Raw genomic sequence first — 25,655 nt, 5'->3', positions numbered from 1 at the left:
ACCACGGCCGCGCAGTCGCTCCTCGGGCGGGGGGCAGTCCTCTCTCCGCCGGCCTTCATGGCATCTACGGTAAAAATCTAACAGCCGGCGGCGGGGTGCTAGTAAAATAGTCGTCTCTGTATAAATTAATTTAAATCGTGCATATACAGCTCGCCCCTCTGACCTCAGCTGGGCGCTAGGACACCGGGGCCGCAGCGGCCTGGCCGGAGCCGGCCGGGTCACCTGCCGTGGGTGATGATGACCGAAGCGCCCAGGTAGTGCGGCAGGGGCGCGGCGGGCGGCGCGGCGGCGGCGGGGCCGGGGGGCCGGGGCCGGGGCGCCGAGGCCGCCGCCTCCGGGGCGTGGGGGCCGCAGGCGAGGGCGGGCGGGGCGGGCGCAGCGCCCCCCAGCGGCCCGCGCCGGGCCAGCACGCGGTGGTAGTTGAGCAGCACGAAGGGCAGCTGCGCGGGCGCGGGGGGCTCGGGGGCGGGCGCGCAGCACTCGGGCGCCGCGCGGGCCAGCGCCAGGCGCGCCCCTTCCCGCGGGGCCGGGCGGGCAGCCTTGGCCGGGCCGGGCGCGGGCTCCTCGCGGTAGTGGCCGCAGCTCGGGAAGCTGGGCGGCGGCGGCGCGGTGTCCTCGCCGAACCTGCGCGCGGGGGCGGGCGCTGCGGGGACAGGCGACAGGTTAGACATCCTGGAGGGGAAGCAGGGCCAATGCCTAAGGCGCCGCCTCCGCCCCTCGCCACCCGCGCTCAACCCGCAGTCCCTGCGCCTGTGCCTCCCGGGCCCGCGTCATCCAGTCGTAAGATGCGATTTGCAATGTTCCGGTGGCCGCATTAAGGCGCGGAGAGAAGCAGGTGAGACGACTAATACTTAATTCAATGCAACATATCCCAAGTATTTCACGGTGCGATCGAACCATGCATGCTTTGTGCCCTGGCCGGTTTGGCTCAGTGGGTAGAGCCTCGGTCTGCGGACCAAAAGGTCCCGGGTTCGATTGCGGTCAAGGGCACATCCCTCCATTACAGGCTCCTCTCTGCCGGGGCCCTGGTCAGGGCACGTGCAGGAGGCAACCAACCCATGTGAGATGTTTCTGTCCCTCTCTCTTCCACTCTCTCTCTAAAAACCAATGGGAAAATTATCCCCGGGTGAGGATTATAAAAATAAAAGTATTTCTTGTTCCTGTGTTTGAGTGCGGTCGGACAGCCCACCTCACCATGGCCGATGGCTACCAGGCTGGGCAGCGCTGGTCTGGAGGTCGGTCCTGGGGGAGGGGCCCCAGTCGCCCCACCTTTCTGGCTGATCCCTCAGTGGGGACAGGAGTGAGAATCTCCCTGCTCCCTTCAGGGCTGTCATGGTTAATAGAATAACCACCTCCCCTAAGCAGATGCTCGCCACCAACTGGCTCCTCCTGCCTTTTACCTTAAGGCCACCTTTGTCTCTCTTTAATGTGAAAACACCAGGAAGTTGACCACAAATTGCCCCAAATTAGCACCTCCGGGCCATATGTTACACCAAGTGCGTGATAAATGAGGTGGTTATTAACCTCTCGCTTTCAAAATAGCCATTTAAAAACCCAAGCCCCGCTGTCTCACTGGCGACGCCCACGCAAGCAATTCTTTCAGCCACTCAGATGGACGTTTTCAGCTACTGCCAAAGCCCTTGTTTCTGTCTTTCCTTGGAGGCCCCAGAACCCTTGGTTATCGGAGGGCCCAGCTGGTACTGGGGATCCACATCTGAGAAGCCTGGGACAGGCCCAGGCCACAGGCAGGGCTGCACTGCCCCCGTGGCTGGGAGTTTGTTCTTAAATCGGTTACTTCTGAAAAACACGTCCTGGGCATCTCTGAGGTTCGAGTTCTCCCAGGCCCTTCGCAGCCTGGAACGAGGGTCAGGGCACAGGCCGAGAGCTGCCCGAGCAGCAGGAGGAGGACTGAGCCCTACCTGCCTCCAGAGGGGACGGTGGGGCCCGGCCGCGTGGCTCAGTGGTTGAGCATCGACCTATGAACCAGGAGGTCACAGTTCCATTCCCGGTCAGGGCACAGGCCCAGGTTGCTGGCTTGATCCCCAGTGTGGGGCGCGCAGGAGGCAGCCGATCCATGATTCTTTCTCATCATTGATGTTTCTCTCTCTCTCTCGCCCTCTCCCTTCCTCTCTCTAAAAATCAATAAAAAAATTTAAAAAAACAGAGGATGGTGGGGGAGGGAGTCCCAGGGGCCATCCTCTCTGAGCACGGGATCCTTTTCTGCGTCCAGCGGCCCCCGCAGGGCATTTGCACCGCCTTGGTCTGCATTTTGACAGTAGCCAGGTCAGGGTGCAAAGGAAATACCTCCTGCAGCCAGTCCTCAACCCATCTCCTACCTTCTGCCTGGGATGGGCCCAGCGAGCAAACAGGAGTCTGCTGGGCCCAGGGCAGCGGGTGGCACCTCCACGGGGGACCTTTTTCTGCTTGCCGGCCACCAGGAGGAGCTGGCCGAGGGACCATTCCTGTCTCTCTGTTGTGGAACTAGTGTGTGCAGGACAGGCACCTACTGTGTGCTGAGCCCCAGGGTAAGCATGTCCCACAGCTTAGGAGCCCAGTTACAGAAACTGAGTCCTGGTCGGGGAGGGGTTGGTGAGTGACGTTTCTGTCCCTGAGCCCTGAATTTCCACTGCTGTTTGCCGCACTGTGAAAACCGGCGTGGGAAGAAAACCAGGTCTCCTATATTCTTTTTTGGCTGGAGCAGAGCATCTATATAATAAAAGGGCAATATGCTAATTAGACCCGACATCCTTCCGGACATCCTTCTGGACGAAGCTGGGGCAGAGGGAAGCCAGCCCAGGTCCCGGGTGCCTGCGGGAAGCCAGTGCCGGCAGCTAGGGGAAGGGAGGCCTACTCTTGCATAAATTTCGTGCATCAGGCCTCTAGTGAACTTATAAAATACGTGCAGCCTGGCTGGCGTGGCTCAGTGGTTGGGCATCGACCTATGAACCAGGAGATCACAGTTCAATTCCCAGTCAGGGCACATGCCCAGGTTGCAGGCTCAATCTCCAGTGTGGGGCGTGCAGGAGGCAGCCAATCAATGAGTCTCTCTCATCATTGATGTTTCTATCTCTCCCTCTCTGCCTTCCCCTCTGACATCAATAAAAATATATATTTTTAAAAAGTAAAATGCGTGCAGCTGAGCCCTTCTCAGGACGTGGAAGCTGCCTTTGAAAATCACTCCGTCGCCCTCGGAGGGAGCAGAGGCCAGGATGTCAGGGGCGGCTGAGCCTGGTTCCTGCACCCTTTGACTGTCACTGGTGCCTCTGAGCACACGGACCGGTCACCCGGCTTTAGCCCCTCACAGGAGGCGCTGGCACTGAGAGCAGGAAAGCGCCGCGATCCCTACTCAGAAGCGGAAAAAGGGGAAGTGTGCCCAAACTGTGAGGGTCCTTCTCCACCCGCCACCCACGCCGCCGTCCACAGCCCCGCCCCCGCCCCTCGTGCCCACGGGACCCACCTTCGTAGTTCGGCACCAGGCTGTGCCGGGCAGTGCTCACTGGTGGCTCAGAGAGGTTTTTAGCTGGAGATGAGCTGCCAGGCACCAGGGGGTTGGCATAGTGCCACTGGCACTCGCCGCCGGCTGGCAGCGCGCTCAGGAAAAAGCGCGCCACCTCGCACGGGGACCCTTGGGGCCCGAATTTGGCCGGCAGCACGGGCTTTTTGCTGCTGAAGACGTGGGGGTCCAGGGGGCAGTGTCCGTAGCGGTAGGAGAAGGGCAGGCTGTAGGGCGGGGTGTACAGGAGGTCGCCGCCTTCGGGGTGCAGCTGCTGTTCCGGGGGGGCCGTGGCGTCCGTGGGGGGGCTGGCCCTCCAGTTTGCCAGCTGGCCGCATTCCAGTCTGTCCATCGGGAACGGGCTGAACTGCTGTGTGGCACAGGACGCGGTGAAGGGGCCTCCTGAGGCCCGAGCCCGGAGCCCGACCCCTCCCAGGGCTGGACCCCTCCGGCCACCACCGTGAGGTCCCACTGGGGACAGGTGCCCAGCAGACAGCACCCCAGGGACCCTCCCCCAGGTACAACATCTCCTCTCCCCAAGCCGGCGGCACCACACACAAGGGCACCTGCCAGTTCTAAGAGCTCGCAAACCATGGAAAAAAAGAAAGGGGAGCCGCCGGCGTGGCTCAGGGATTGAGCGTCGGCCTATGACCCAGGAAGTCAGGGTTCGATTCCCAGTCAGGGCACAGGCCCAGTTTGTGGGCTCGATCCCCAGCGTGGGAGGTGCAGGAGGCAACCGATCCATGATTCTCTCTCATCACTGATGTTTCTATCTTCCCTCTCCCTTCCTCTCTCAAATCAATAAAAATGTATTTTAAAAAGAAAAAGGGAGAAAAAGTGTTGTTTTTTTAAAATGCTGTGGAAACAGACGGTGCCCCTGGGCTGGGACCCACCTCTCCGTGGACTCTGCGCCTGCCCAGGGGGCCCTGCCCAGGCCACCAGGCCAGGCCTGCACACCTCGCCTGTGTCCCCATCGAGCGGAGACCCCGCTAGGCCATGAGCGTGGGCCGCTCCCTAAGATGCCCACCCGCCCGTGTTACCTGCGGGGGGTAAGGGTTTGTTCTCAGCTTCGTCTTCATCTTCGTGGTTTTGGGTTTGGCTAACTTCCTAGTTTCTTGTGAGGTAGACAGGGCGGTCCTCCAGGAGTCCTGGGACTTGGCCGTGGACACCTGGTCCAGGGACAGCTGCAGCTCCTTGTACTCAATGTCCCTGCGAGGCAAGAGGGGCAGGCGTGTCCAGCCGGCCGGCGGGGGGCTCCCGGCACCGCCCAGCGGGGTCGCCCTCCAGGCTCCAGGGGCCATTTCAGAGGCCAGTGTGGGCGGGATTGGAGCAAAGGACAGGCCCCCTCGTTATAAAAGCCACCCTGCAGCCCGGGTGTGGCGCCCCCAGAAATGCTGAGTGAGGACAGTGTTATTTGGCAGAAATAGCGGGGTGCAGCTCTCTTCAATCCCCTGGGACCCCAAACACACGGCCTGGGGACCGTGGGCGCTGTCTCCGAGCATCGGTGGCCCCACCGCCTTGTGAGCCCCCAGGGAGGCCTGGGTGGGAACCTAGAGGGTCCAGGGGCCCATTTTTGCCCTAAAGAGCCACCTCAGTGCCCTCGTGCCCATGGAGGGGAGGCCGCCCACACTACTGGCCGTCACATCTATTTGCTCGTAAAGTGTTTAGGGGCTAAAATGCTCTCGTCCCTACAGTTTTGCTAAAATCACTCCGTTTCTAGTAAAAAAACAAGACCCCAGCGCCCTATCGTCCCGTGAGAGAACGCGGCGCCTGAATCTCCCTGCCTCAGAGCAGCTGGAGGGCCCTGCTCAGAGCGGGCTGGGGGCACAAGGCCAGCAAGTCCCGGGTAGAGCCAGGTGCCCGGTGAGAACATACCATAGCACGGGTGGGGGGGTGGGGGGATGGGGGGGCGGAGCGTAATATATGGTACCAGGTGGACTTAGGTCCTGCTCCTCCTGATGGTCTTAAAAGTATTTGTCACTGAACTTGACCTTCTGGGGCTTAAAAGGGACCGCATCTTTGCCATCATTCGCAATAGGCTATATAGGAAGAGGGGGAATGGAGCTATCCCCATCCCAAATGGCAGGGGCAGGGGCAGGGGCAGGGCAGGCACGGGTCCCAGCCGCGTGGGCATGGGAGGGTCAGCATGTATGTCGGGTCTGGGACCTGCATCCCTTCCCTCCTGTTCAGGATGGGGAGCAGCCCGCCCTCCCTCTGCCCAACCCCGCTCTCACCTGGGCTCGGACCCTCCCACTCCCAGCCCGGAGCCGGGCCCCCTGTCCCCCAGCACCTGGCCCCCGGTGCCGAGTACTGAGATGGTCGGGACCTTCCCAATCCACCGGAGTGTTCAAATGCAAACAAAACAGGAGACAAATGAAAGTTCCAGAAAGAGAGAGAGAGACGGTGCTGATGGGAGCGGTCGATGAGGGACGGGAGGAGAGAGAGCAAGGAGAGAAACAAATACGTCTGACTTACGTGAGGACATAATTGACACTCACGATGCAGTGGGGCCGGGACGAGCGGCTGTTGTGCACGACGGTGGCGTAGCTCTGCACCCACACCCAGCCGCCCCGCTTGGAGAGCAGCCGGTAGTACTTGGTGGTGACCTGGCCCTTCACCAGCACTGCAAGCAGAGGCGACAGGGCCCGAGGGACCGTTAGCAGCCCTGCCTGTGGGGACGCTGACCCCGGGTGACCCACAGCCCTGGCCCTGAACCTGCCTGGGGTCAAGGAGCCCTCGGGGAACCTGACAAAGAGGGCGGCTCTCCCTGCTGGAGGGTGCAAGCTTGTGCACACACCCTACACCCTCTCTCTCTCACACACTCACTCACACACACACACTCACACTCACACACACATTCTGTCTCACACATACACTCACACTTTCTTCCCCCCCCCCCCCCCCCCCGGCCCTCTCTCTCTCATGATTTCTGCCAATGATTCCAAGGGATGGGAGGCGCTCTCTCTTCTCTCCCTTGTTGAGAACTCGAATTTAAAGTCACTGCGTTCACTGGGCATCCAAGAGCCCCGTCGGCATTTCCCCTGGCAGAGTGACAACACTGGGTCTGCCTTTCACATTTCCAAACGCCACGATTACTGGTATGTTATAACCCAGCCCTGTAACAGGTGGGGATGGGGCGGAGGGCGGAGTGACGTAGTTATTTAAACAAGACAGTAAGTTACGTGACTCAACTAAGCGTCCACCCGCTGTCCATTGCTGCGCCCAGAACCCCTGTGCATTCAGTGACACTGTTTCTCGGTCGCCGTATGCTTTCTTCCCACCAACCCGAGCTTTCCCGGGAGTTAGTCCCCGTGTTGCTCACGGGGGAAGACCTCTGCTTGAGTGGCAGTGCCTGAGCACCAGGCGTGTGGCCGCCTCTGTGCAGAGCCAACGCCAGGCTGCTGGGCGCTGGCTCCCGGAGCCTGGGCACGCACACAGCCGCCGCCTCCTCCAGGCGGGTGCGGGAGGGCCGGGGGTGCAGGAGGGCCGGGGGTGCGGGTGGGGCAGGGGAGACCCCGGTGGGCGGTGGGAAGGAGAAAGGCGGACTTATCTTCCCCAGGGGAGGCCAGCGCCGTCTAGAAAGGCACCCCTGGAGGCCGGGCCACTCGGGGCCGCGGGCATTCCTGCTCCTCCGGGCGGCTGGCCGGGCCTGTAACTAGCAGACAGCGGGGCAGGGGCGGGGAGGTGTTCAAGCCTCTGACTGCAGTAGCTGGTACCGGAGGGCCCCCCACCCCCCGAGATCCAAAGACACAGAAATTCAACCCCCGGTAGCGCCAGGCAGAGCCCCGCCCTCTCCACCCGGCCCCCCCGGCCCCCGTGGCACCTGTGGCTTCGGGGCTGGGGGACCTGACGGCCATCGTCACACCTGCAGTGAGACGCTCTGGGCAGAGAACCTGCTGCCACGTGACCGTCGGGGCGTGACCAGCTCAGTGGAGGGCGAGCTCAGCCGACGGATGGAGACACCGAGACCCTCGCAGTAACGCGCGAAGGACACGAACAAACAGCCGCCAAAGACCACACACAACTGGCAACCACGTTTCCGCTGGTTTGACTTGTGGCTGGATGCCAGCCACCCAACCCACAGACATGTAAAGAGGAACCAATATGGCATGATTCCAGCGACGGCAATGTCCGGAACAGGGACACCGTGGGGGCGGAAAGCAGGCGAGCGGGGGCCGGGCTGGAGGACGAGGGGGCCGGGGTGAGGGGAGAATGTCCTGGAATTAGACACAGGCGGCAGTGGCGCGCCCTGTAAATACCCTGCAAACCACCGGCAGGCGTGAACACGTGACTTTCACGCCACGGGAGGCGGCCGCGGGCGATGCTGCTGATCCACGGGGAGGGGCACCGTCACATGATGGACGCGGGAGCTGGTCGGCCTCTGGAGAGCAGGTGCTTCTGGGAAACAAATGCCCCGACTTCACATCTGGGCACCGACCCCACGGGAATCGTGAATTGTGCACAAGGACTGGACCCCAATGAGTCCCCTGCAGCCCTGCTTGTCATTCGGGGCCACGGCAGGGAGAGGGCAAAGCCATGACGGAGTGTTCGCAGCCACGACCTGCTGGCTAATGGGAAGGTGTGACATCACGGGGGGGGGGTGGTGACATCACAGGGAACGTGGACATCATGGGGGGGTGTGACATCACAGGGAACATGGACATCATGGGGGGGGTGTGACATCACAGGGAACATGGACATCATGGGGGGGGTGTGACATCACAGGGAACATGGACATCATGGGGGGGGTGTGACATCACGGGGGGGTGACATCACAGGGAACGTGGACATCATGGGGAAGGTGTGACATCACAGGAAGGTGTAGGGAAGGGGACGTGAAGGAAAGACAAGGGGCAGAGACCTGCCTGACTGTGACCTTGGCCAGGCACTCAGCTCCCGTTTCTCCAAGTGGCCATTGTGGGAGGAGGGGCCAGCAGCTTCCAGAAGGTTCTGTGTAGCTACATATGGGGCTGGGGTGGGCCAATCAGGGGAGACCTAATTAACCAATTTGCTTATGGCCCCAAAAGTGTGACATAATCAGACTGAGGTCCCACCGGTGGGTTTCCCCAGAGACCGTGCCTTCTCCCAGAGGAACGCGCATTGCTTCTGCTGGGAAACCCACTCCCGGCAGCGACTGCCAGGCCCCAGGAGTCTGACCGGACACCTCATTCTTCCTGGTTTCCAGGCGACGTTCGCAAGACCCGTCTGTCACCATCTTAAAGCCGGGCACACCGAAGCCAGGGCATTCCGAGTTTAGATCAGGACCCACGTGGTGGACAGGGCGCGGATTTCTCTCCCGCCTCCTGCCTCTGCTCTGAGGCGGCCAAACACGGACATGGGGCACTTTCCTTCTGCTTTTCCCTGACCCATGGCGACCGTCGGCACAGCACCCCAAGAGGAAATCCGAGACGTCTAGTCACGACACTCCTCAGCCTGCTCTCGCGGCCCTGTGGCCTGTGGTCCGAGAGAGCTGCCCGAAAGGATCCCGGGCTGGAATGATCTAGAATAAGTGTCTGCTGTGGTCGTGATGGACGAACAGAGGGAGGGGGGTGCACCCCCCACCGTAAGCTCCTGACCGTGCACCTCGGAGCCATATCCCGACCTCGCAGGCCGAGGCGGCTCTGAAATCGGGGCCCACGCCCAGGTGACAGCCAGCGGCCGTGCTCTTCTGAGGTGACTTTGGGATGGAAACTCTGGTTCCATAAATGTGCTTCCCCCAAAATCGGGGGCCTTCCTGGTTCCCCCGGAATCCTCCCTGGGAAGACAGACTGTGGCCTGAAGCATAATTTCTATGTCTGTTTTGAACTTTAGGAGCTGAGCAGCACACCAAAAATGCCTGCCATGGGTAGACGAGTGTCCCCCCCTAAGAGAGATCCTCTACATCATAAACCCCAGAACCCATGAGTGACCATATCGGGGAAAAGGGTCTTCGCAGTGTGACGAAGGCTCTCACAATGAGATCCTCCTGGATCGGGGTGGATCAGGGCCCCAAATCCAGCCAGAGGAGACGCCGACACACAGAGGGAGACAGGCAGAGCTGGGAGTGCGTGGCCACAAGCCAAGACATGCCGGCCGCCACCAGCAGGTGGAGGAGACGAGGGAAGATTCACCCCTGAAGCCCTCAGAGGGAGCACAGCAGCCAACCCCTCGATCTCGGACTCCAGCCTCCAGGCCGGGAGCCAGATTTCTGTTTTTTCGGCCCCAAGGTATGCGCATTTGGTGACAGGGTCCTGGGATGGTAAAGCACCTGCTGTGGGAAAATCGGCGAGTGACTCCCTGCCTGCCCTCTCCTGGCTCCTGCCTCGGTGCTGGGGGCCGATAGGGGGGGTCTCAGAGAGTGAGCCGTCGGGAGGCCGGAGTCCACCAGCCTTGTGCTCCTGGGGGGAGCGGGTCCGGGATGCGGCGTGGCCCCCACACAGCCCCCCGCCCTGCCTGCTGCCGCGCTGCTTGTTGGGGAGACATGGGAAGCCCTGCGAAGAGAAGCATTTGGGGCGACATTTCCACAGGCCACACCCTGGGCCGTCTGCAGAGCGACCCTCACCCTGACCCTGGACGATGGGCTGAACTGGCCTGTCACGTGCCCTTTGGCGCGGAGCAGAAGGGTCAGTCTGTGATGATAAATGTCCAACCTGCTCCCGGCGATCGGGGGCCATGGGACAGCTTTGAGGATGACTTCCCGCTTCCTGCTCTCAGCCCCTCCCCCGCAGTGCGGGTTCCCCACCCCTGCGGCCCCAAGACAAGCGCTGCCACCTCCCGACTCTGCTCCCCGACTCTGCTCGGAGGGAGCCTCTGGGAAGCTCTTCGGTGAGTTAAGCTGCACCGTCCATGACCAGCCCGAGGCCGCGAGGCCAGCGTGGAGCCCGTGTCCCGGTGTCGGTCACACTCCTCCCAGCGATGGGAACCGTCCTCTTTCACCTTCATCTTCCGTTTGGAGACCTTTGTCCCCGAGCGGTTGCAAACAGAAGCCCATTTGCGGTCTGTCTGCACCCGCCGGGGCCTGGCTCTGCGTCTCCTCGGCGGTTTCCGGCCGCGGGAAAGGTCGGAGTCGTAGCACGGTCGCCATCACTGTCCGTGTCGCTGGTTCTTGCTTCCTCTGATTCACTGATTCGTGCCCGTCTGGCCGAGAAAGCCACGCTCCCTCTGGGCCCACACACGTGGGCTGCCCTGTGCTCCTCGGAGGCCCGGGCTCGCCTCCCCTTCCAGTCCCTTCGGATCAGCCCGTCCGGAGACGCCAAGGCCGAGGGAGGCGAGCGAATGTGTCCTGGGATCCAGGGGACCCCAGAGAAAAGCCCTTGTGGGGGGGAAGCCAGGTGAGCTGGGGAAGCCGGGCCCCTGGGGACACAGACGGCCGGGCTCTGGGTGTGACCACGGTGGGCTGCGACGGGCTGAAGGCTGAGGGCCACGCCGTCCAGCTCCGGTCCCACCCGGCGCGGCTGCGGCCTCGCGGCCTCACTCTACCTGGGGGCTCGCCTGGCTCCCCTGGGAATGGACAGAGCCCAGCTCCCCACGGGCCCAGGTCACAGTCCGGGAACAGGGGCCCCGCTGGGCAGCACGGAGGTCTCACTACCTTTCCAAACACTCACTGCATCGACTTCCCCTGGGAACGCCTCTCCCGTGGGCCGGACGGGGGGAGGGGTAGATAACGGGGCTGGAAGCCAGTGCTGCTCAGTGGTTGAGCGCTGACCCATGAGCCAGGAGGTCAGGGTTCAACTCCACAAGCTTTCCTTCTCCGCGCCGCAGCCCCGCGTAGAACGACGTGTCCATGTGAGTCAGGGGCTTGCTGTCCACTCGCCCGCAGGACACAGCGGCTCCCCAACATGCTCCTGCCTCGGCCGAGGGGGCTCGGAGCCCCTGGGGCTGGGTCTCCCCCTCTCCTCCCTCAGTGGTGGGGACTGTCCCCCGGGGCGGGTGGAGTCTCTAGGAAGAAGTGTCCACGCCTGCGCAGGGGTGTCCCCCGTCACGGGTCTCGGCCTGCAGTGGCTCAGGACAACGCCCCAGGACCGGGCACTTCAGCGGTCCCCGTCCACACCCCACGGCCAGCCAGACGCCGTGGCCGCAGGTGGAGCAGCCCTAGGCCTGCCGTCCGCCTGCCCCAGCCACTGGTCTCTGAGCCTCTTAGCACCGGGCAGAGCCAGGCGGGGACGGGCACCCCCAGGCCGGCCACGGCACCGTGGGCTGCACGGCGAGGATGAGGCATCCACTCCATCCCAGAGATTCGCTGCCTAAACTTAGACCCCAGAAGAGTCACTTCTTTAGGCATTTCAGTGACTAGAGCGCCCCCAACCCAACGGCCCCCAACTGCCTCTGTTGGCCAATCGGATGCTGTGTTCACTCTCCCACATGGACTCCACCCTGCCTGGAGGCCTGTGGGCTCCTGAGCTCCCCCAGCCCCAGCTCTGCCACCTCCTGCCGTGTGACCATGGGCAGGCGGCTTGCCCTCTCTGAACCCCTGCACCCTCAGCAGTGAAAGGAGGGTCATGAACACGACGTCCCTTGGGGTTGACCGATGTTGGCTCCCTGACTCCACTGCCCTGCTCTGAGGGCTCCGTGTGGCTCTTTAACGGCTCTGTTACCACTGGTGTCCAGATGTCACAGAGAAACTTCATCCCAAATCCACACTCTAGAATCTAGAAGCTTCCACACCATCCCCCACACCTGCCATGTCACTGAGTGTCCGAGCATTGACAACAGGAACTGCTTAAACCCAGGGGTGGGAGGGGGGACTCAGGCCTGAGGCTTACCATTCCTGTGTGCAGAGTGGACGGTCATCGTCGCACTGAGCGGGGACGCCCCCGCCCTCGGGCCTCCTCCCCGCCGCCGGGCCAGGCCGCGTGGGCAGTACTCACGGAGGTGGTGCGCGTAGCGGAGGTGGAAGGCGTCGCAGCCGTGCACGTGGTGGTACAGGGTCTTCTCGATCAGGTCCTGCGGCTCGTACCCCGTCAGCTCGGTCACCCTGGGGGCGGGGACGGGGCTCCGTGAGTTACCCTGCTCTGCGGGCTGCGTTTCACCTCAATTCTCACTGGTTTTGCCAACCCATCAGATGCTAAAAGGCCGGCGGTGGGCGGGATGCTGATTTGGGAAACTAGGAAAGATTGGGGTTTTTTTTTTACAAGAAGAAGGTCTGAACTCCGGCCCGGGCCGGAGGGAGCGGCTTCGAGCAGGCCTGCTCCTCGGACCCGGAACCACGGCCGGAAGGTCGGGGCTCCGCGCAGCCCTGGTCCAGGGGCAGCTCATCCGAGGACCTTCTGAGTGAACGTGGATCCGATGTCCGACAAATCTGCCACCTTCAGAGAAAACCCCCTCTCTGGGGACTTCTGTGGGGACCTTTTTACGAATCACTGCGGTGAGTCCGACCCGCCTGGTCAGTGGTTGCACGCCGACCTATGAACCAGAAGGTCCCGGTTCCATTCCTGGTCAGGACACAGGCCTGGGTTTCGGGCTCCATCCCCAGGAGGGGGCGTGCAGGAGGCAGCCGACCAGTGAGTCTCATCACTGATGTTTCTCTCTCTCCCTCTCCCTCTCCCTTCCTCTCTGAAATGAAAAACATATATGTATGTTTTAAAAAATGTCTCCTGGAAGAGAATTTTAAAAAATAAGTAAATAAAAAATAAAAATGTGGTGAAATAACTTGATCATGTTAACCATTTGTAAGTGTACCGTTCGGAGGCAGGAACTCCATCCACAATGCGGTCTGCTCATCCCCACTCCCACTTCCAGAACTTTCCACCCCTCCAAGCAGAACCTCTGCCCATTAAACAGTACGTCCCCATGTCCCCTCCCGCCGTCCCCGGCCACTTCTACTCCACTTGCTGTCTCTCTGGCTTTGTCTCTTCTAGATCTTTCCTCTGAGGGGAATGAGTCAGCATTTGTCCGTCTGTGTCTGTCTTCCCGCAGTCAGCAGGATGTTTTCGAGGGCCGTCCACGTCGTGTGTGTCGGAATGCCATTCCTCTCATGTTCCACGGCACGGAGACCCCGCACCCCATTTATCCGCTCTCTGATGAGGGACACTGGCTGTTTCCACATCTTGGCCGTTGCGTGCGTGACCTTTGCATCTCCAGTCCACACTGGCCACTGGCCACCGTCGGGCTCAGGACGGCGTGTGGCTGGCGAGTCCTCGTGGGGGGAGTCAGGGCAGAACTGGAGGCGCCGAAGCCTCGCATTAGCGGAAGGGGTGGCTTTGGACCCCCCAGAAATAGCATAACACGGAAACGATGGGGCGAGAAGGCCAGCCTTCAGCCCCCTGGAGCGGTGGAAGCACGCTCCCAGGGCGTGGGACGTCGCCCCTCTCCGCTCCCATCGCCGGGCGCACTGCTCTCCCCGCCAGCCCTTTGGAGAAGCGTGGCTGCCCGCATCCCAGCCTACGGGGCGCCCACGCAGGTGAAAGCTGCCTGTGGCTAAAGCCCCGGGAACCGGGCCGGGAGGAGGTGGCCCGTGTCCTGGCGACAGACACTCTAGAGCAGATGAAAGATGCCAGAGGAGTTGAGGCCGGGGAGCAGCCGTCAGGGGCCCGGGCGGCTGGCCTGGCAGCCCTGCCCGTCCAGACCTGAAACATTAGCTGCAAATGAAACGGGGAAACCTGACCTCGCTCTCGTTCCCTCGCTCGCTCCCCTTTCGGTGGAGTTCTGTGCGGGCTCGGGTCGTAAATCTCGGGGAGCCTCATATTTCCCTGGAATCGCTCACTATTTGGTGTACGCATTTCCATGGTGCTCCGCGGGCAGGAAGGAGCCGGCGAGGTGGGCAGGCGGGGACGTGCGAGGCCAGAGCCTCCGGGGCCCTGGGGCCGCTGTGAGGGCCACCTCGCTGTGGCAGCCGCACGGAGCCGTCTGGCTCCCCCGACAGCAGGCCAGGCCCCTCTCCCCGCTCCGGGGCGGGCAGGGGTGAAAGAAGCTTCCCAGACCCTTCGGACGAGAGGTTTCAGAACGGCCCGAACGTGTAAATGAAGCAGAAACACATGTATTACGTTTCTCATCAAAGTCCACGCGGCTTTGAAACACTAAAGGGGGGGGCAGGGTTTGGCGGCGCGCCCGCCCCGTTTTCCAGCCCTCTGGTGTCGGAAGCCCTGTCAGAGGGGTCTGCCAAGCCCCAAACATCGCTCGTTCCCCGTCCTCAGCAAAAGCACCGGCTACAGTTTCAAAGTGAAGCGCACAAACCCCGCGAACCGAAGGCCAGGTTATGCTGAGGTCAGCTGGGTCTGGGGTTCTGTGGGGTGGGGGGACCCCCCTGGGGACTTGGGGCGGCTGGGCTTCCGGCCAAGCCCTCTTGGGGGCCCGGGTCTGAGTGTCAGAGCTGCCATCTCCCACCTCGTGGGCCATTCTGCTGACCCCCAGCGCCGGGCCAGCCCCACTGTCCCCTGGCTGACCGCCCGGCCGCAGACGGAGGGCCAGTGATGGGAAGAATTCTCCAGCGCCTGTCGGCCCCTCATGAGCAGCTCCGATCAGGGAGATTAGAGCTCCCTGGCGCTCCGCAGGGGACCCCAGTCTCCTGAGGGGAGAGGGAGTCTTCCTCCCGGTCAGCACTTGTCCTTCCTCCTTCCTCCCCCTCCCCGGGGGCATGGCCCCCACACCCTAACAAGAGGGACAGTGGCTTTCAAGGAAGCCCACGTCCAAGGCCCCCGCCCTGGCCCCGTCTCTCCGCACACCTCCTCCATGCACCCTGTGTCTGCCGGAGGCGCAGGGCTGTGTGGGCCCTGAGCCCCCCTCGGGGAGACTCTGCTTCCCTCACGTAAAGAACTCACTAGGTCTCAGAGGTGGGGGGCAGGGGGCGGGGGGGGGTGAATGGTCAAAGACAAACCAGGAGACACACAGGGAGAACCAGCGGAATCCTCCCGCGAGTCTAGAATAAAGGGCGTGGACAACGTGTTTTCTGTCCCCTCGAGAAGGGACTTGGCATCTGGAAGGAACGCCTCCTTCACGCCTGCTTCTGCCCACGTGGGCCGGGATCTCGGCCAGCCCCGACTCCTGTCCCCAGGGGCCTGGCCCCCACCGCCCCCACCGCCTGGTCGGCCCTCCTCCTTCACAGGAGGTGCCGCATCCTCCTCAGAGCTGCCCTCACCCCTGGCTGAGCTCCTGGGAGACCATGAGTGTCCCACAGGCCTGGTCATCTCTCCACCTGAGTGGCCCCAGGTGCGTCAGCGATGAACTAGGCTAATCTGGGTCCCCACCTCCTGCCCTGAACCAGGTGCATTCTTCTTCAATAAATGGTTAAAATGATCCATTTTATGTTCTGTGTCTTTTACCACAAAAGTGAAAAGAATCAGTAAATCCTCGCCCCAGGTGAACAGGAAACAGATAGCAAGAGACGTCCTTTCTCTGGGCAAGCTGACCACGCCCACGAAGGTCAGGGGACCCCTGAGCACCTCCCCCTGCCAGCAGGGTCCCTTCCGGGAGGCGGAGGCCCGGCTCACCTGCTGGTGCCTCGGGCTTGTCCCTTTCCAAGTGCTCACACCCGTTCCCTAACCTCACCTTTCCCAGCGGCCCTGTGGCAGCGGGTGGGTGGGGCCTGTTCTGTGTTTTCTTTATAGATAAGAAACCAGAAGCCCAAAGAGGCCTCACAGCCCCGGGGACACCAAGGCCTCTAGCACAGACCTCCCTCCCGAGCAGGCTGGCCCCTGGGTCACCACAACCCACAGCTCCTGGCCCTTCCTCGCTCGCTCTCTCTGCTCGCTCTCCCTGCTCGCTCTTTCCAGGTCTCAGGGGAGAGGCAGGGACAGTGGGAGAGTTTCAGACAGGGCTCCGGCCTAGCTGAGGTCAGCGTCCCCCCAGGCAAGGCCGCCCGTCCGCTCCCGCCTCTGCCCTGCGGTGGCCTCATGGCTCACGGGGCTTCGTGCAGCCCGGGTGGGAGGCCCCCCACACCCACTCCCGTGCGGACCTGCTGGTTTCCAGGTCCTCCCGCCGGAGGGCGACACAGGCAGAACCCTGCCCTGCGGGCCTTGGAGAAGGATGATGATGAGGCCGGATGGCGACGATGGGAATGAGGTCTGATTGTCTGGAACTGAGGGAGCTGCTGCACCTACGTGCTGAGGCGGCTGTTAGGTCTTTCCCCTCCTGCCTCAGTTTCTCGAGATCAGGGGTCCTCACACTTTTCAAACAGGGGGCCAGTTCACTGTCCCTCAGACCGCTGGAGGGCTGGACTATAGTTTTTAAAAATACTATGAGCAAAGTCCTATGCACACTGCACATATCTTATTTTGAAGTAAAAAAAAACGGGAACAAATACAATATTTGTATCTGCATGTGGCCCGCGGGCCGTAGTTTGAGGACCCCTGCCCTAGATCCCTTCCCGACTGACAGTCTGAGCCTGGCTCGTTCCCTGTCCCATCCTGGCTTAAGGGTGTCACCTTCAGGGGCCGGCGCCCTCAGGACCTTGCCCCCGCGGCTGCCACTCACCTGGAGTCCAGGAAGATGAGCTTCAGGTCGAGGCTGGCCCGGAACATGAACATGTTGCTGTGCAGCTTGACTTCGGTGACGGCGCTGGGCGGCAGCGACTGGCCCACGGCCACCAGCCCCACGACCTGGTAGCAGGACTCGTACAGGGACATGTCCAGCATGTACTGCCTGATCTTCAAGTAGCCGCTGCAGTGGATGACCTGGGGGAGGGGGCGGGTCAGCCCCGCGGCCCAGGGCCATGGACGCCGCCTCCCGGCCCGGCCGCTGCCCCGTCTCCCCAGCCCGCAGCCTGTCCCCCAGCCCGGCCTCCGGGAGGAACGGAACACTATCAGAGTAACACACAGGGGGCCCCCCCCTCGCTGACTGTGGAAGCCACGGCTCTCTAGAGAGGTGAGCGGCAGGACAGGGCCCTCGGGGGTGAGCCTGGGTTCCGTAACCTTCACGCCAGCAGCTGGAAAGCTTATGTTCTGATGGGACTGGATTCGACACGCTAACCTGACACTGATATCACTTGACAAGCTACGTCACTCAGGAAACTCAGAATCCTTCCAGTAGAATGGGGGGAAGAGCTTCATGGAAAATATGCTTTATTTATAATTCAAGATTTTTTCCCCTTGTAATAAGCAAAAGCTGGAGGGACTATAGAGAAACGCGTGTAATAGCTGTAGCCAAACACCACACAGGAGGACGTGTGCGTGTCCGAGGGTCACGCAGCACCGCTCACGCAGCCTTGGGCCTCGACACTGGATTCGTTTATGCGAGTTCCATCAGTAACAACCCGTAAGGGCAGGGATGAGCCCTTCCAAAATCTCCCTCCAGGATCCCGAACGTATTCCCGTCCTTACAGCTGGAGCGAATCTTTAAATCCTTCTAGTCTATTCTCCCATTTCACTGATGAGGAAACTGACGGCAAGGTAGGCGGTGTGTTTTGCTTAAGATTGGACAGTTAATAAGTGGCAGAAACAAGCCAAGACCCAGTGTCCAGAAGAATGCCTGTGGGTGCAGGACCGTGCTGGGGGTTCCCCACGCCTGGGCCAAAGAGGCTTCGAGTCCGGGACAGCAACTAAGAAACGTACCCTCCAAACTACAAAACAGAGTGAGGTCAAGTCAACGCCCAGGGCTCCGAGTGCGGCTCCCCGGAGGGGCCGAGGGGAGGGCGCAGGGGGAGGCAGACCTGGGGTGGGAGCACTGCACGGCTCCTCAGGGGACCTGCTCCCGGATCCCGGGGTCAGCCGGAGGTGGGCGTCAGGCAGAAAAAGGGGCCAGGGCAGGGCTGGAGATGGGGGGCTGGGCTCCAGGGCCAGCTCTGCCGCTGACCTGCCTACCCCCGGCTTGTTGGCGGCTGGTGTCCGTGACGTAGAAGGGGGCCGACCACACTCCCTCCAAGGGCTGCTACGAGGTTAGATTACCCGCTAGAGCAGTGGTTCTCAACCTTCTGGCCCTTTCAGTACAGTTCCTCATGGTGTGACCCAACCATAAAATTATTTTCGTGGCTACTTCATAACTGTAATGTTGCTACTGTTATGAATCATAATTTAAATATCTGATATGCAGGATGGTCCTAGGCGACCCCTGTGAATGGGTCATTCGACCGCCAAAGGGGTGGCGACCCACAGGTTGAGAACCGCTGCACTAGACTCGCTAACAGTTACAGGAGGAGACGCTGCGGAGGAAGCTCTGCTCTGCACTCCGAGTGGCTGCCCTGTCGCTGTCTGCACAGCACCGTCCTCACCGCGAACCTTCTGAGGACAAGGACATTTCTGGGCTCTGAATGCCCTGCGGCCTGGGACCCGGCCTGGCCCACGCGGGTTCCGTTAGCCGCTCAGGCAGACCGACCGTGTGCAGAGCAACCTCAGGTGCCAGGGTGAGTCCGCCCCGTGCCCTCCTGGCCCCCGGGACGAACGGTGTCGGAGACGCCAGCTCTCACCCTGCCCTCCGAGCAGCGTCACTGCCGTGTGCAGGCCTGGGTCCCGTGCCCTCCTGTCTGCACGTGTTCTCGGTGTGAAGCAAAATACAAAACATTCCAGACCCAGGCCCCTCCTCACCCCCACGGGCTCCTCGTACCTTGTATCCGCTGCACGTCAGGCCCGCGTTCCTCTTCGCCAGGACGCACTTCATGCGAAGAAAGAAGGACCGCTCTATCTCGTACTCTGAAAGCAGGAGCCGGGTCAGATGGCCAGCTGTCCCCCCGCTCCCCACCGTCACCCCAACAATGTCCATCACCCGCAGGACCCAGCCAGGGGCCTTGTCCCAGCAGCCCAGATGCCAGCCCGGAGAGCCTTGCCTGAGGCCAGACCTGGGTGGGGTGGGGGCTGGGGAGGCTGGGAACTGGGCAGTGGGGATTGGGGGCTGGGGTCCCGGGTGGGGTGGGAGCTGGGTGGGGACCAGGTCGGGTGGGGACTGGGTGGGGTGCAGAGCAGATCCCATCCGGCCTGGCTTCCATGTGCCCCGGAAGAAGGCGGCTGGAAACACGGCCACAGCAAGAACATGGGACAGGCCAGCCTGGGGACATGTGAGGACCGTCCAGGCAGGGGCCCGCGTGGCACCACAGAGGCCTGGTGCCCGGAGAGTTGGCCTGCCCTGGGGCAGGCGCCTGGGCCTGTGAGGAGGCCTTTGATCCCCTCGGGCAGCAGATACCGAGTGCAGCCGAGGGAGCCAGCCCCTGGGGCCGCCCGCCAGCCGTGCCCCTGGGCTGAGACTGCCCACAACGTGGAATGGGGGACAGGACCCAGCAAACATGCTGGACCAGGTTGAAGCTTTCGCCCTCACCCCCGGCCCTGGACGGACCTCCCTCCTGTCACTGTCCCCGCTGGGACCACCTGCCTTCCGTTCTCCCGCAGGCCTCAGCCCAACCTCTGCCCTCGCTACCGCAAACCAGGCCCCCCGGGACGCCCTCTGCTTAGTGAGGGACCAGCATCCGGGCACCAATGCCCACGTGCCCTGCCCATGGGGGGAGTAACCAGCTCTCGGGGCACCCATGCCCACGTGCCCTGCCCCTGGGGGAGGGGCCAGCATCCGGGCACCCATGCCCACGTGCCCTTCCCTGGGGGAGGGGAGGTCACGCTAAATACACAGCCCCCGGGGTGGTTAATAAATTACTTTTTAAAGAAAGGTTACCCCTGGGTATGGGCGTGTAGCTTCCACCCCCATCCCCAAGGGCACGCCTGGTGCCGGTAAGGGGTTCGCCGGAGAGGCACCCCCAGGTGGAGAGGCTTCCACTTTACCCACAATCCTCTGCACCTGTGGGTCAGGGGTCTGAAGGGCATAGCTTCCCTTTAACACGGCGCCCGTCTGCCCCATTGGTGGGGAGAGCGCTTTCTCACCCAATCACCATAAACACGGCCAGGTCCCACCCAGGAAAGCAAGTCTGTGGGGGGCACAGGGGTGACAGTGAGCACGGTGAGCCCCAGCCCCTCACTGTGGGCCCCAGTCCCTCACTGTGAGCCCCAATCCCACACTGTGAGCCCCCATCCCTCACTGTGAGCCCCAATCCCGCACTGTGAGCCCCAGCCCCGCACTGTGAGCCCCAGCCCCTCACTGTGAGCCCCAGCCCCTCACTGTGAGCCCCAGCCCCGCACTGTGAGCCCCAGCCCCTCACTGTGAGCCCCAGTCCCTCACTGTGAGCCCCAATCCCGCACTGTGAGCCCCAGCTCCTCACTGTGAGCCCCAGTCCCGCACTGTGAGCCCCAGTCCCTCACTGTGAGCCCCAATCCCGCACTGTGAGCCCCAATCCCGCACTGTGAGCCCCAGTCCCGCACTGTGAGCCCCAGCCCCTCACTGTGAGCCCCAGCCCCTCACTGTGAGCCCCAGTCCCGCACTGTGAGCCCCAATCCTGCACTGTGAGCCCCAGTCCCTCACTGTGAGCCCCAGTCCCGCACTGTGAGCCCCAGCCCCGCACTGTGAGCCCCAGCCCCTCACTTTGAGCCCCAATCCCTCACTGTGAGCCCCAGTCCCACACTGTGAGCCCCAGTCCCTCACTGTGAGCCCCAATCCGGCACTGTGAGCCCCAGCCCCTCACTGTGAGCCCCAATCCGGCACTGTGAGCCCCTGCCCCTCACTGTGAGCCCCAGCCCCGCACTGTGAGCCCCAATCCCACACTGTGAGCCCCAGTCCCTCACTGTGAGCCCCAATCCCGCACTGTGACCCCCAGTCCCGCACTGTGAGCCCCAATCCTGCACTGTGAGCCCCAGTCCCTCACTGTGAGCCCCAGCCCCGCACTGTGAGCCCCAGCCCCGCACTGTGAGCCCCAGCCCCTCACTGTGAGCCCCAGTCCCGCACTGTGAGCCCCAGCCCCTCACTGTGAGCCCCAGCCCCTCACTGTGAGCCCCAGTCCCGCACTGTGAGCCCCAATCCTGCACTGTGAGCCCCAGCCCCTCACTGTGAGCCCCAGCCCCGCACTGTGAGCCCCAGCCCCTCACTGTGAGCCCCAGCCCCTCACTGTGAGCCCCAATCCGGCACTGTGAGCCCCTGCTCCGCACTGTGAGCCCCAGCCCCGCACTGTGAGCCCCAATCCCGCTCTGTGAGCCCCAATCCCGCACACTCTGCTGTCACCAGGAGCCGGCGGCCCCCTCTGGGCCTGTGCTTCTCCACAGGTCCCTGCCTCGGCAGTGCCCTCAGGAGCCGGGGAGGGGACCGGCATGTCCCCAAGGTTTGCTCACTGTCATTTTCTGCCCCGTTTTAACGAGCGGGGCCGGGGGGGGGGGGGGGGGGAAGGAAGGAGCCAGGGCCCGCTCCCTCGCAGCGGCCCTGGATCGTTGGAAACAATGACAACCCGAGGCTCCGACAACTCCCTGGGGGTCCCTGTCTTCCCGTGAGAGTCAGTGTCCAGCGCCACGTCCTCCTGGCCCTCACTCTGTTAGGGGTGACTCCTCAGACTCGGCGCCCCCCCCCCCCAGGGGTCTCGGCCACGCTGGCCGCCAGTCCCAGGCAGACCGGAGACGGGTTGGTCTCATCAGAGGTCGGGGAGTCACCAGGCCGGGCCTGGGACAGGCTCCGTGTCTTCCAAGCACACAGGGCAGCTGTCACTGAAGGACCACCTTCAGGACCTCTCCCTTCCCCACGGAGCAGCCTCGCCCTGTCCGTGCTGACACGGGCCGACCGCAGCGGGGACCCCGCCCGTCGGGTGACATGACGGGGGGCTCAGGAGGAGGGCCGTGTCCCCGATGGGGCCGGGCCAGTGGGATGGACCTGCCTCCGTCTAGACCGGGGCTTCTGACCTGATCTGTGTCGTGACAAACCTACAAATCCCCACGCAGAATGCCGCCTCTGAGCGCAGGAACGACACAGACGAGAATCCACATGGGTGGTTACCATCGAACCGCAGTCGTCCCGGCGTTAAAACAAGGGGGACGCGTGTGTCACCGTGCGGCTTTCTCAGCACAGTAGGACCCAGGCCCGGTCGGGGGCCTCGGGACGCCTGACAGTTCCAAGGAGCGAAGGGAGGGGACGCGGCCTCCTGTCTACAATCCATACGCAAAGGAGACGCTGGTTGCAACCAGAGGAATACACATAATCTCCCCACTCGATCTCGCCAGCTCACGTTCTAACCTCGGCCCCTGGCTAAGGAGCCCGGCCCAGGCCTGTGTGGCCAGAATGCACAGCCCAGAGCCCGTTAGGGAGTAGCCCTGGGCTACCCGCTTCACCCCCACCAGCACCCATCACAGCCACCAGACGGACAGAGGCGCGAAGGCCAACCCCGCCTGGTGGGAGCGCGGGCTGGCTGAGGCCCTGGCCGGGCAGCGCGGGGAGCGAGACCCTCGGGTCGCACCCGAGAGCACCGCCTGGCTTTCCTGCTGGTTTCTGTCCGGCGGGAGGAGACGTACCTTGGAGCAGGTGATGGTGGAGGGGCTGGTGGGCCGCCAGCACGGCCGTCATCTCGTCGTGGTCGGACGGGTGGATGTACTCATAGATGCTGTTGCCGGTGAGCTCCACCTGCCGCAGAGGGAGGGGTCAGGAGTCCTCCCGGGACTGCGGGGAGGGGGGCGTCGTGCGGACCACAGGGACAGGACTCCGGACTCCGCGGACCGCCCACCCTCCTCCCGGCGTGGACACACCTGCCTTTTCCAAACCTTCTCCCACACTCTCCGCAAGGACAGAGAGGTCTGAGCTGAAAACAGAGCCCTGAGCAGGAGGAACTGGAAAGTGAAGGATGAAAAAGGTGAGCCATGGCCCAGCCGGGGTGGCTCAGCGGTTGAGCACTGACCTATGAACCAGGAGGTCAGGGTTCAATTCCCCGTCAGGGCACATGCCTGGGCTGCTGGCTCGATCCCCAGTTTGGGGTGCACAGGAGGCAGCTGATCAATGATTCTCTCTCATCACTGATGTTTCTATCTCTCCCTCTCCCTTCCTCTCTGAAATCAATAAAAATGGTTTTTGCCCTAACCTGTTTGGCTCAGTGGATAGAGCGTCGGCCTGCGGACTTAAAGGTCCCAGGTTCGATTCCGGTCGAGGGCATGTACCTTGGTTGCAGGCACATCCCCAGTGCAGGGTGTGCAGGAGGCAGCTGATCGATGTTTCTCTCTCATTGATGTTTCTAACTCTCTATCCCTCTCCCTTCCTCTCTGTAAAAAATCAATAAAATATTTTTTAAAAAATGGTTTTTAAATTAAATAAAAAGAAAAGGTGTGTCAGAGGTGGGGACCCTAATGGTCTGGGCAGCATCCTCCCTACAGGAGACAACTCAAAGCAGCTGAGCCCACACCTGCTGCCTGAGGAGACGGTCAGCCATGGACCACAGCGAGGTCCCGGGAGCCTCGCCCCCTCGGAGGTGAGAGGCAGGAGCCGACCCGTCCTGAGGCCGCCCTTCTCCTGTAGCTCTGCTCCCGGGGCACCGCCAGGGAGACGGCTCGGGCCTCCCCAGCCCGCGATGACTGTGCTGACCCCGGTTCCCACCCACGGGTGCGGCTGGGGCCCACCCCACGGAGCTATGTGACCCTGGGTTCAGACACCGCCCAACCCTGACACACCCCACAGAGGACAGACACCTGGAGGCGCGGCCACGATGGGCAGCACCTGCTTTGCAGGGCCAGGGGGCCAGGACACCACCATCACGGTGACCTTTACACAGGGGTCCCAGCAATTCGCTTCCGACCCCGAGAAGTTTCTATATTCCCAAAACACGAGTGCCACCATCGGGAATGACAGGCTCCCGACCAGGCCCCCTCACCCCTCTCCCCTCCTGGCACGGGCACTGGCGGACAACCTTCTAGAAACTGCCGCCGGCCGACGGAGCAGCCTCCTGAGCAGCCGTGCGGGTCCTACTCTGGAGGAGAGGATGGAGAGCCAGAGCACCCGGGATGGGTCAGGGGGCCCGGCGCAGGGATGGCCCTTCCTCCACAGCCAGCGGAGCCCCCAGAGCCGAGTGGAGAAGAAACTCAAAGTGGGCGGGGCACTGCCCGAGGGTGGCAGGGCCCCTGGGGTGGGCGTGCAGAACTCCGAGCCTTGCTCGGGGCGGAGGGCCAGCTGAGCGAGGGCAGGTTTGCCAGCGCTGGTCCCACCCGCCTCCCCCCCCCCACCCCGGTATTTCTGTTGAGTGTGTTGTTGGAGCCTCCTTGCCCTCAGCAGAGCAGAGGGGACCTGGCCTCATGATGGGGCAGCCTGGATGGTGCCACCTCACGCAGCAGGACAACTGGCCAAAGACTTAATGGGCAGCGTCCCCACCTTTCCAAACCAGCGAGGCCACCAGCTCTTCCCCGGGGACCACGGGGAGGTGAAGGCATTCACCCCTCTCCTCTGAGCCAGGGCTTCTAATTTGTTCCAAAGCGTGAAATGCCCTTTCAGTCAGAGCAAATTACGTTCCTGGCCCGGGAAGTGACCTGGTCCCTGGCCCGGTGTTGTTCACAGTTCTAGTCTCTGTGTTATTCATAGAACTAGAGGCCCGGTGCACGAATTCGTGCATGGGTGGGGTCCACCAAGCCGGCAGGGGGGAGGGGCCACGGGCAGTTGGCCGCCCCGTCCCCTGGTCAAACTCCCGGTTGAACTCACAGTCGAGGGGACAATTTGCATATTAGTTTTTTATTATATAGGGTGTCTCCTTCCAATGTTGTACAAACAGCCTTGGAGAGAATCCTGTAAGAAGGCCACCCTGCCCAACCCCCGCCTGGCTCTTTCCTAGCGACCCAATGGATGTTCGCCTCCATCCAAAGTTAGTACATGAGGCCCTAGCCGGTGTGGCTCAGTGGATAGAGCATCGGCCTGCGGACTGAAGGGTCCCAGGTTTGATTCCGGCCATGGGCACAAGCCCGGGTTGTGGGCTTGATCCCCAGTAGAGGGCGTGCAGGAGGCAGCCGATCAATGATCCTCTCTCATCACTGATGTTTCTCTCTCTCTCTCCCTCTCCCTTCCTCTCTGAAATCAACAAAAAAGAAATATATTTCGAAGTTAGTACATGAGGCCGTTAAAAAATCAGTAGCAAAAACGGCACATTCTTCAAGTCATTTCTGCTCATCCTTACATTTAAATAACCCGGAACATGTAAGCAGGTCACTTGAGACCGGACGACCTTTTTTCTGGGGCAGCGGGAGACGCCGGGTGGGCTGTCAGGTATAAGGGAGTCATTGTTTTTATTGATTCCCAATTTCCATGGCTTATTTTAAAAATGAAAATAATTAAAACAAAATAGAATTTCTTTCTTAACCCTCACCCAGGGATATTTTCCCATTGATTTTTAGAGAGAGTGGAAGAGAGAGAGAAAGACAGAGAGAAATACCGGATGTGAGAGAAGCACATCGATTGTTTGCCTCCAGCTCGACCGACCAGGGCCCGGCTGGGGAGGAGC

General features: G+C 62.1%; 1 protein-coding gene across 3 annotated transcripts in view; it reads right to left on the bottom strand.

The window, feature by feature from the left end:
• Positions 1-218: 218 nt before the first annotated feature.
• The window catches only part of SIM2 (SIM bHLH transcription factor 2), a gene marked incomplete at both ends in the record, with an annotated part of 41,364 nt that continues 15,927 nt past the window's right edge, over positions 219-25,655 (bottom strand). Inside the window, 8 exons of one of the 3 annotated variants that reach the window (XM_081086438.1) lie at positions 219-750; positions 3,406-3,863; positions 4,534-4,702; positions 5,969-6,116; positions 12,340-12,446; positions 16,880-17,079; positions 18,944-19,029; positions 22,702-22,810. In XM_081086438.1, the coding sequence (XP_080942564.1) occupies positions 219-750; positions 3,406-3,863; positions 4,534-4,702; positions 5,969-6,116; positions 12,340-12,446; positions 16,880-17,079; positions 18,944-19,029; positions 22,702-22,810 (1,809 nt within the window). The remainder of the gene's footprint in view (positions 751-3,405; positions 3,864-4,533; positions 4,703-5,968; positions 6,117-12,339; positions 12,447-16,879; positions 17,080-18,943; positions 19,030-22,701; positions 22,811-25,655) is intronic. The other 2 variants (XM_081086439.1, XM_081086440.1) reach the window with 2 other exon arrangements.

Source organism: Myotis nattereri (genome assembly GCF_964212035.1).
Source record: "Myotis nattereri genome assembly, chromosome: 3".
NCBI lineage: Eukaryota > Metazoa > Chordata > Mammalia > Chiroptera > Vespertilionidae > Myotis > Myotis nattereri.
The sequence above is the reverse complement of the archived record's forward strand: the minus strand, read 5'-3'. Positions and strand labels throughout refer to the sequence as shown.